Source organism: Panulirus ornatus, chromosome 32 (assembly GCF_036320965.1).
Source record: "Panulirus ornatus isolate Po-2019 chromosome 32, ASM3632096v1, whole genome shotgun sequence".
Classification (NCBI taxonomy): Eukaryota; Metazoa; Arthropoda; class Malacostraca; order Decapoda; family Palinuridae; genus Panulirus; species Panulirus ornatus.
The window spans coordinates 26,119,868-26,130,794 of record NC_092255.1 but is presented as its reverse complement, the minus strand read 5'-3'; the positions used below and the strand labels follow the sequence as shown (position 1 = coordinate 26,130,794).

Sequence of the window (10,927 nt, the reverse complement as noted above, 5' to 3'; positions counted from 1 at the left end):
CAGCTAGAGACTGAGTGTGAACGAATGGGGCCTCTGTTTTCTTTTCCTAGCGCTACCTCGCACACATGAGGGGGGAAGGGGTTGTTATTTCATGTGTGGCGAGGTGGCGATGGGAATGAATAAAGGCAGACAGTATGAATTATGTACATGTGTACATATGCATATGTCTGTGTGTGTATATATATGTATACGTTGAGATGTATATGTGCGTGTGTGGACGTGTATGTATATACATGTGTATGTGGGTGGGTTGGGTCATTCTTTCGTCTGTTTCCTTGCCTACCTCGCTAACGCGGGAGACAGCGACAAAGCAAAATGATAATACTAATAGTATATATGTATATGTCTGTGTGTGTATATATATATATGTATACGTTGAGATGTATAGATATGTATATTTGCGTGTGTGGACGTGTATGTGTATACATGTGTATGTGGGTGGGTTAGGCCATTATTTTGTCTATTTCCTTGCGCTGCCTCGCTAACGCGGGAGATAGCGACAAAGCAAATAAAGAAATAAATAATATATATATATATATATATATATATATATATATATATATATATATATATATATATATTCTTTTTTTCATACTATTCGCCATTTCCCGCGTTAGCGAGGTAGCGTTAATACTGTAATGTGATTACCGATCATGAACATGAATTATACAATATAAGATCATGTCAGAGACTTTCGCAAAGTTTTTTTTTTTTCACAAAATACCACATAAAAGATTTTACAGGGAAGGAGGAAAGTTAAGACTACAAGAAGGAAAACAGGCAAAGGGCATAAGAAGGCAAAAAGGCAAAGGGCATAAGAAGGCAAAAAAGACAAAAGGCATAAGAAGGCAAAAAAGGCAAAGGGCATAAGTAATAGTACAAATACGCAGAAGTAAGCATGCAATGAATCTATACACGATACATTTTACAGTGCACACACATTAGGCGACTAAAAGGGAGGGAGTGGGTGGCTGGAAATCCTTCCATCGTTTTTTTTTTTTTTTTAATTTTCCAAAAGAATGAACAGAGAAGGGGGCCAGGTGAGGATATTCCCTCAAAGGCCTGGGCCTTCTTATGCCCTTTGCCTTTTTGCCTTCTTATGCCCTTTGCCTGTATTCCTTCTTGTAGTCTTAACTTTCCTCCTTCCCTGTAAAATCTTTTATGTGGTATTTTGTGAAAACAAACTTTGCGAAAGTGTCTGACATGATCTTATATTGTAAAATTCATGTTCATGATCGGTAATCACATTACAGTATTATATTCGAAGAACATGACGATTATGTTTTTGTTTTTTTTTCAGAACCGAAGTAAGGTTGATATGACGGTAGTTCGAAGAACATTGCTATCTTTTCTGCATGACCGAGCTGCTCGCCGTCTGACGCTACCCCGCCTTCTACCTGTATTCTTGACTAAATATCGTCACGACCAACGAACTTATTCCGATATATTTTTTCCTGCGAAGTTCATGGTGACGTCCAGTATCTTAATTTGACGCTCAGTTTTTCGTTTTTGGTGCATAGGAAGTAATATGTTTTAAGCTTGCGGTCTATTTTCAATTATAAACACTCGAAGTACTTACAGAAAGTTATATCTCTATGTTTGCTTGTTAAGTCGCTGTTCTTTTAAGTGAAACCAAGATCTACAGAATTTCTTCGATTGGGAGTTGGATCATGAAGGAAAACCTGGGCAGGTGGACGGGTGTGTGGGCACAGAAAGAAAAATATGGGAGAGGTGATGGCGCCCACGAGGACGTGGGGTAGTGAAATGGAAGGCGAAGATGGGAAGGAGGATGATGAAGTGCATCTTCACTGTCCTTCCCATTTTCGCCCTCCATCTCACTATCTCGCCCTTACTGTGCCACTCACAAAGTGGAGAGGTGGGAAGGAAAAGGGAGAAGTGGGAAGTGATGAAAAAGCAGGGGAGCGAGGGGAGAAACGGGAGGATGGGGATATCGTGTTAAATGGGGAGATAAAGAAAGAGATGGGGAGGTAAGAAAGAGACTGCGAAATGAGGATTGAGTAATGGAGGACCAGGGATGTGATGGGGATCGTGATGTGAAGGGAAGGGCGGAGAGGTTATGGGATGGGTGGGGACTTGAAGGGAAGGGTGGAAACGTGATGGAAGTAGGGATGTGACAGTAGGTGTGAAGTCGTGGGGATGTGATGGAAGGAGTTGGGGTGTAGTAGGTGCAAGTGTGGTGCGAGAAGTGAGAAAGTGATGGGAGAGCCGGGTGATGGAGGCTCAGATTGGAGGGCCATGTGAGGGGGAAGACGGAATAGAATATCTGGTAAAGGTTGTTCAGATGGAAGAAGAGGATCGTGAATGCACAATGTAATACCAGCAAACATTGCCTCAGCGTCAATACACCTTGGTAAACACAGATTTTATACCTTTATCATACATTTATTTACTCGTTGCTGTACATTGGAATCCTAAAGACCTGGACGGCTGATTGTTACTGAGATGAAATATGGTAGAATGAGACATAATGGGACGTGTTTGTCCATAGGGACAGAATAACATAGACAACATCACAGATGAGGATTCACCAATTCCGGGCTTATAAATTGCATGAAATATAATGCTCATTCTGCCTATGTCCAACATGTCAAATTCCAACCATATGTGAAATACCGTTATGTGCCTTGTGATCACTGTATCTTGGTACAAATGGGTAACATGCATGTTCGACACCATTATGTTTGATTTTAATAATCTTGCGTTTTGGTGAAGAGTTGTACTTAGATTATAGTTTACGAATCAAGTTCAGTGATTGTTCTCAACTAAACCAAGATGTTTTTTTTGTACGTTAGTAATATCTTAACGTTAACCTCTAAAAGTGTTCACCAATTTTTCTCAAACAGGTCACCACGTGTTGTCCTGTTTTGATCATAAGTCAGTTGCTCACAATTTCACATCATTTTGTTCACTGACAACAAATAAAAAACAAATTTTGGCGTGATGAAAATTCTCGAAAAAATTCTTATAAGACTTTTAATTGATATCTTTACGCATTTATATCATCTGTTAATTAGTATGTAATAGATAATTATGGAAATTAATTGAAGAAATATTAATAATTGGACGAAAATGCAAGAAACGTGCTGTTTTGGTGACGTCACAATCAATAGGCAAGTGGTTGAGCTTTTGAAGTGTGTTGCGGGAGCGGCTACCTCAGACCAGCAATTATCATTGCGCATACTGAGCGTCTTCCATTTTCAGATGTTGCAAAGCCCGCAAAATGTGCTTTTCATGATTTTCACTCGTGATCTATCTTTTCATATCGAACCCAAAAAGTTTGAATTCAAACTATACAATATGAATTAGTATCACGATTAATAAGGTATATTAATATTAGGAAGATGATTTATCAGAAAAAAGTAATAATCTTTGGCGCGCTTTGTGCCGGCCTGGGTTTACGACATTCATTTTGCGGCCTTTCAGTACCCAACATCCCAACATGGCGGACGGTGATTCTCTAGTTTCACTCCGTCTATTAGGAATGTGATTTGGTTACTTTATCAGGATTGTTTCGGTGAGAAATGGCTACAGAATTTTCGCATGAGTTACATAGATTGTTTGAGAAGTGAACGTTTTCTAGCTTGAATCATTTTCATCGATATTGATGACTATTGTTTATGGCAGGACTGTGCTTGTAACAACCCAGTCTCGCCTTCTCGGATTTCCCTTGCAAATTCCGTATATACAGTGAGAAAGCTTAGAATATGAAGTTCTTCGTATACCTTTCCAACATGGCATGGATTTGATAGTATCGTAAGTACGTTTTTATTTTACTGTATTTGGAAATCGAGGTTAAATATTAGCATTTTTGTTGTCTTTGAATTGACGTGTGTTGCGGGGACAGCCGGACTAGTGTACGGTGTGGAGGAGAATCATCACATGGGTTACTAAAATGAATTCTTTGCTGGAACAGCGTGCATGCATCTGCTATGCTTACAGCTATATATGTATATCATTAGATTAATCATCCATTATTTGTGGTGAATACTGCTGTTTGAGTGCAAAAAAAAAAAAAATCCTTAAATCGGGTTACTAATATTTTTTCGTTTCCTTATTCATTAAGATCTTTACGTCATGTCTTGAAAATACATTAAAACTAACGAAATGAAAAATTAATTCATATTTTTCTTTATACCTTCTCAGAGTAGGATGACATAAGAGACATGTTAAGCGCATACTGAAAGACCGAATGACAGGTGTGGATGCGGAAGACATTGTTTGGCAGCAAAACTTTCGTCCTTAACTGTTGATATGCCATCACCTAGTGGAAGTTGAGTCCACGGAATGACGATTTCTTATCATGAATTATTCATAGATGTATAGAGAATGTGATATGAGGAAAACGTATGTTCCTGGAAACTTCGTTTGGGGTTAATGTCCCCAGATTGCCGTGTGTATTTAGTTATGAAGAGGTACATGATGATAGCAAATGTGAGTTTTTATATATTGATACGTCCTCTGTGTATATGAATTATTGCAAGTTTGGTCCGACTATCTCTATTTTCCCATGATAATGTTTTTATAAACGTGAAAACAATAGGCTAAGGTAATTTTTTCTTTCCTTGCATCACTCGAAAATTAGTCTTGTACTCCTTGTCCAGAACATTTGTCATTTTTATGAAATTTAAGTTAAATTATGATTAGTATCATGTGATTTTATTCGCCCACCTATATTCAACATACACAAGTAACACTTAATCAGTTGGATTCACTGTTATAAAATAGTATATCTTACACAAGGTCAGTAGTATTTACTTCTGTAAATTGTGGTTAGTGTATATTATCGTTGACGGATAATTATGGTTTCATATTAAACATTCTTTTTGTGATATTTAACGTAGGTTAACACAGTCTCAGGCGTTGCTGTCAATGAAATAGTGTGTAGGCGTTGAAAATTTTCCGTGTACATATGTCCATGGTAAATGTGAATAGCTTTGGGCATAGATGTAGGAAAACTAGATATACAATTATTTTCAGTGTTAATTTCCCTGTGTTTAAACAATCGAAAATAGAAAATAGACATATCCATGGTTAGTGTGCCTAAGTGAAGGAAAATAACTTGTCCTTGGTATTTAGGAATTGTATTCCAATATTTGTCTCGGTTATTTGATTTGGTGTCAATTAAAACCACTAAAATGTTGTACCATATCTGCAAGAGATGTTTTATGTTTGCTTATTTGGAGCATAATAAATGATTGTTAAAATGCAGTATAGAAATAATGATTGGCTTGTTGCTTTGGTGATTGGGTAAAAATGTTTTAGTGTTGCAAGAAAACTAGGTTTGGAAAATAGCTACTTATGGGCGAGGTTAGAGATTTGTGTGTCATTTAGATTAAAGATTTCCATAAAGATTGGAAGCAGAGTGATAGTGAATGTTTAATCCTCAGAGAGGAAAGCAGTGTATTATGGAATACCCTGGGATCTGTATTGAGGTGTGTATTGTTTATGTTCAAAATTAGAGATATAGCTCAGTTCCTGAAAAAGCTAAAATAATCATTACCTAAATGCTCGTGATATGAAGGCTTTCAGAATCTCACAGACAGACTGACTGTATGTTTTAAAGGAGGTTATTGAATATATGAACCAGTTGTCTACACAGCAACTTTTCAAATTGATTCTGGAGGAATGCAAATCTCTTAGGGTTTGTAAATCTAAGGTTAGTATGCATTGGAAGAGGGCAGCTAGTAGTTAGTTAGAGCAGTGAGGAAGACAGACATGTGTTGTGTGAGGAACTAAGTGATTATGTCGGCAAATTTTATGTGAGAGATTGAATATAGTGATGGGTAATTTGAATTCAAGCGTTGATGTGGCAGTTGAGAGTATAATTGAGGGACATGGGGTACCCATTTTGAATGGACTTGGTGAACAGCTGTGTTCTGAGAAAGGACTGGTTATTCGGAATAACTTTTAGAAAAGAGACGTATGTGAATATAGGGTTGATGGTAAGTGGCCATTACTGGATTATGTAGTAATTTATAGGCATGCAAAAAAAGACTTGGATGTAACTGCATAGAGTAGTAGTATCTGTTAGGATGAATATATGTCTTTTCTTGTTGAAGTTGAAAATTTGTTGAGGCATTGAGAAGAGGTAATGATGTCGGTGGAAATGGGGTGGTGAAAATGAGTGAGCTTGGAAAAGAGGCTCGTATGAGAAGAGTATGGCATGAAAAGTGGGATGTGAGCATGTGAGTGAAGGTAGCGGGATAAGGAAGTTGTTGAAAATGAAAGCTATACACATAGGTGTTACTAACACCTGCATGAAAGGAGTGGAAATGCTTGGGAGATGTTTAAGGGGAAGGGAAAGGGGCTGGAAAAGAGGGTAAATGATAATTAGGGCAAGAGAGCATTGGTAGCTTCAAGTTCATACTTGTCTCATATGTTATTGCTGTTTCCCATGTTAGTGAGGTAGTGCCAGAAAAAGATGCAGAAAGGCCACATCCATTCTCTAGGTGTCGTGTTTAATGCTCTGAAGTCACAGCTCCTTGACAGCGAGAGAGTGGAAGTGAGTGGATCCAGCCTTTCTTTTGTTCTTGGCACTACCTTGCTAACACAGGAAGTGCCGATCAAATTTGAAATGAGTATAAACCTGATGTTTCCAAATCTCTCTTACCCCTACTATCATTTGCCCTCTTTCAGCTGCATGTAAAATATACAATGTTTAGAAAGGAAGTGAATAGTGTTGAATAAGAGAGTAAGTGGAAGTATCTGTGAAGTTAGCAGATGGGAAACTGGTGATAAGGGAAGAAGAGGTAAAGAGGAAATGAAGTGAATGTTTTGAAGGATTGTTGAATTTTTCAGATGACAGGGTGGTTGATGTTGGGTGTTTGGAATGTAGACATTTGTAGAAGATTGCAAAGTGAGTGTTTTAGCAACAGCTGTGCAAGTTAAGGCCAATAGGGAATTTTACTGGTAAAAGATATATAACCTGATTATCAATTCATAACAGTAACATTAACAAAACTAAATTTGATGCAACGGAAGGAAATGGACATTGTGTTCCATGGTTTTGTTAAGGCACTTGACAAAGTAAACCACAGAAATTTATGAAGTTTTTAACCAAGAGAAAATTCAAAGCATACTGTAACAAATGGAACAATGTCTGATGATGCTCTGCTGGAGATACTAAGAGGAATTATGTTAGCCTCAGTTCTCATTTTGGTAATTATATCAGGCATGAAAGTGCAGTGAAGCAAAATGATATAATCGTGATTAAAAAAAAATTGCAGAAAGACTTTGGTAGAATCTGCAAACTGGCAGAAGTGACCCATGTGGAGTTTGATGAAGACAACTGAGCAATTTAAAGCATTGTACAATTATAGTATGCTAGCAGATTCAAGCCCCTTGGGTCCATATCTACTAGTGCCTTTGGAATGCCAGAAATGTAAAATCTTTATTCAAGAAGAAAAACATATCACAGGACAGATCTGGATTCTGTGTCAGTATAATGGACTGTGATTTTCTCTGCAATAATTTGTCTCAGTGTCAGGAGTTAGTGGTTCATGCACTCATCTTATGAATGGTCGCACGTAAATCTATGCCTTTGCCTGACTTATTTACTATTTGTTTATATCTTTGCTGCCTGTTCCAACTGGAAATCCCTCAAGGGGATGGCCATGGCAGTAGAGTCTCCATAATTGGTGGACTCCAGTGCTGCTTCTTAGCCTTTAGTGCCTCACTATTGACTGGCAAATGGCAGAAGGCAACTCTCGTGAAGTGTTTGCAGAGACTCCTACCTAATTTTCCTACTTACCACCACCTAATGTGTCTGCCTATTGTGTTTCTACCTAATGCTCCTGCCTAAATGTTCCTACCTACTACTGCTATCTTCTGCTCCCTCCATTTCACCAGATGGCAGGGCAACTGCATATTGCTCACCCCAGGAAAATCTAGAGTTATGGAAAATGAATTGCGTGAGTTAAGTGTTGTTGAGTGTTATGTGTAACAAGGAGATTGTTTGTTTGTGGACAGGAAGCCATTAGTCCGCGTGTGGGTGAAGTAGAAAGGAAAGACAGCTACCTAGGTCAGAGGAGTGCAACTTTACAACCACTAAGTGCTGGCTCACAGCACAACTGGCACCAATTCTCCTAATATCGAGGCGGGTAGTACTGGTACCATACCTCTCTCACCATTGGTTCTCTACCAACTACTACTTAGTTATTTACCCTTCATTTAGATTTATCCCTATTAAATTTTGCAAGGTTAATTTCTGCCCCTTTGTATATTCTACCCCTGACTTTTTGCATTCTATAATTTTGCTTACTTAGTGTCATCAGCAAAGTACATAACTTCTTCCATTTACTTTTCTGTACATGTCTGATATCACCAAAAAAGGAACAGAAGCTAATGCCATTGCTTGGTGTATCTCCTTCATATGGCATAATTCCTTTTGCTGTTGCATGGCAGAATGCCTTTATAGTGCCACTGTAAATGGATATCAATATTTCAAAAGGAGAAAGTTCTGTAAATAAACAGACAAGTCAGACTTATGTTCAGTTTCCCACTTAAAATTTTAGATGCTTGGATTGGGTGTTTTCTTGTGGTTCACAGTCTCAGAGAACTATGCTTATCAGAGGAGCAGTCGTTATAGTAGTTTTCATCTGGGCAGTACTGTGGAGATGGGAATCTGTGTCAAAAATCGATGAGAGTTGTCAAGTGTGATACAGACATATAGTTTACTCTTGTTTGTTTGTCTCATAGAACAGTATGTATGATAGTTTGCTATTTCATGTGACTCATTTTAGTGCATTACCTTATGATTATTTGATTGGTCTTTGGTTTAATACCTTCATTTTCATGTTTCAGTGTCCTGAGCTGGGAGCCAGGAAGTGGATGTCATGGAGGAACAGCAGCTCATTGTAATTTCTCCAGATGGCGAGGAACTCACTCTTATGGATACTGAGTAAGGAATTTTTCTTTTCCTCTGAGCTTATTGTCCACCACCCTCCACTCCCACCAGTGCAAGCAGTACAGTTAAAACCTTAAACAACTTAGCAGCAGGTGCTGAAAACATATAAAACTTTCACATGAAATACTTTGGTCTAGTTGCACTCCAAGCAGTAAAACAAACCTTCAACTATACTTGGCTACACAAGAGAACCCCAGACATCTGGAAACTTGCCAACATAACAATCATAAAATCTTTCAAACCACCTAGCTCCCTTCTTCCCTCTGTCTAATAGCACTTCCATCATTCTTATCCATACTCTGTATAATTGATCCACAATGGAATCAAATTTGATATGTGATACCATTCTCACTTATGGAACATGGCTTCATACCCAAGTCCTCCACCACCACACTCCACACTTTACTTCACACATCATGTCCTTAGATGGCTTTGACCAACTACAACCTCTGTCTTGGTGTCCTGCATAATGCTAGTGGAGCATTGGCAAATGGTGGTTGGACAATTTCATTGCCAGCTGTGCGTCTGAAACCCTTGAACTTTGCATTGCATTAGAGTTCCCCTAGGAGTGATACTTTCTTTAACACTCTTTAGTCTCTTCTCACATGATCTACCATTACCCACAGCAAACCATAACATTAATCTGTCTCTCTGTCTGTATCTCTGATGCCTGTTTTCTTTGGGAACTCCCTCAAGGTGGTGGCTATGGCAAAAGAGTCTCCATAATTGGTTAAACTCCAGTGCCACTTTTCAGCCTTTAGTGCCTACCCTTAACAAGCCACTGGCAAAGGCATCTCTTGCGCTGTGTTTTTAGAGACTCTTACCTAATGTTCTAGCCAACTATTTCTAGCTAGTATGTCTACCTGATGCTCATGCATAATGTACCAATTTACTTCTTCCAAATGTTCCCACCTGATATTCCAACCTACTACTTTCTAATTTTTCTAACTAATGGCACTGTAAAATGTTCCTGCTTACTAATACTGTCTATTTCATATGTTTTGCCAAAAGACAGGGCTAGCGCATAGCATTTACAGCAGGAACATCTAACCAAAAGGCATGGCTAGCGCATAGTGCTTACAATAGGAAAATCTAGAGTTATAAAGAATGAGTTGTATGAGTTTATGAGTTAAGTTTTGTCAAATGTTAGGTTTGACAAGGAGAGATTATATGTTTGTGGACATGGTGCCAGTAGTCTACATGTGGGTGAGGCAGAAAGACGGTCCTATCATTAGCAGACAACCCCAGAATAACATCACAACAACCAGACACTTCATTAGCAACAACAAACATGCAACATCTACATACATAATTGGAGCAGTGGCTCAACCAGAACAGAGTGAATTCATCTCCTCAGAATTCTCCAATTACTCTTTTAAACCCAAACAGATTGGAATTCAGCTCACATCCCCTTGTCATCTTGAACAAACATTCACTGAACAAAACACCAGTTATTCTAGGCTTCCCATATAACACACACATGACGCTCACTTCACACCAAACATATCAGCATAAAAGCATCATAAAACTAGATGCCCTCAGAACAGCTACTGGCTACCAGTGTACCATCCACTACAAATACTTCATCTGCTCCACTCTTAACTGTGCCTCACTTGTCAAATCTTCCATATTCTTAAATGCAAATATGGCAAAGCAGCACACCACTAGAGATATGCTTGTTGCCCAGTGTCTTTGTGTTTATGTCCCATTAAAAAGGAGTGCTTTATAGATTTTTAAGCCTTGGCATTCTCATGGAGGTTTCATACATAGAGGAAGGAGGAGTTTTTCTAGGATTTTTATCTTCTCTGGTAAAGAAGTACATCTTTTGTGGCATTATGAATTATTTGGTTTTATTGTTTAGGTTCTGGTGTTTGCTAAATCTTAACATTACCTTCAGATTTCCACCTGTTTCTCCATAGAAGCTTGGCATTCCTCTGAGTCAGGCTTCTTCATAAGATGGAACCAAAGTGGGTTGTACTGCCATCTGTGGGGAATGGAGTG

The 10,927-nt window shown here is 38.5% G+C and overlaps 1 protein-coding gene across 8 annotated transcripts in view; it reads left to right on the top strand.

The window, feature by feature from the left end:
- Positions 1-3,434: 3,434 nt before the first annotated feature.
- Positions 3,435-10,927, top strand: part of LOC139759207 (uncharacterized) — a 104,122-nt gene continuing 96,629 nt past the window's right edge. For 2 of the 8 annotated variants that reach the window (XM_071681284.1, XM_071681277.1), the window contains exons 1-3: positions 3,439-3,535; positions 3,646-3,774; positions 8,824-8,920. In XM_071681284.1, coding sequence (XP_071537385.1) covers positions 8,856-8,920 — 65 coding nt within the window. In that variant the 5' untranslated portion in view covers positions 3,439-3,535; positions 3,646-3,774; positions 8,824-8,855. Of the gene's footprint in view, positions 3,775-3,982; positions 4,002-4,312; positions 4,453-8,823; positions 8,921-10,927 lie in introns of those variants that run through there. The other 6 variants (XM_071681283.1, XM_071681280.1, XM_071681282.1 and 3 more) reach the window with 6 other exon arrangements.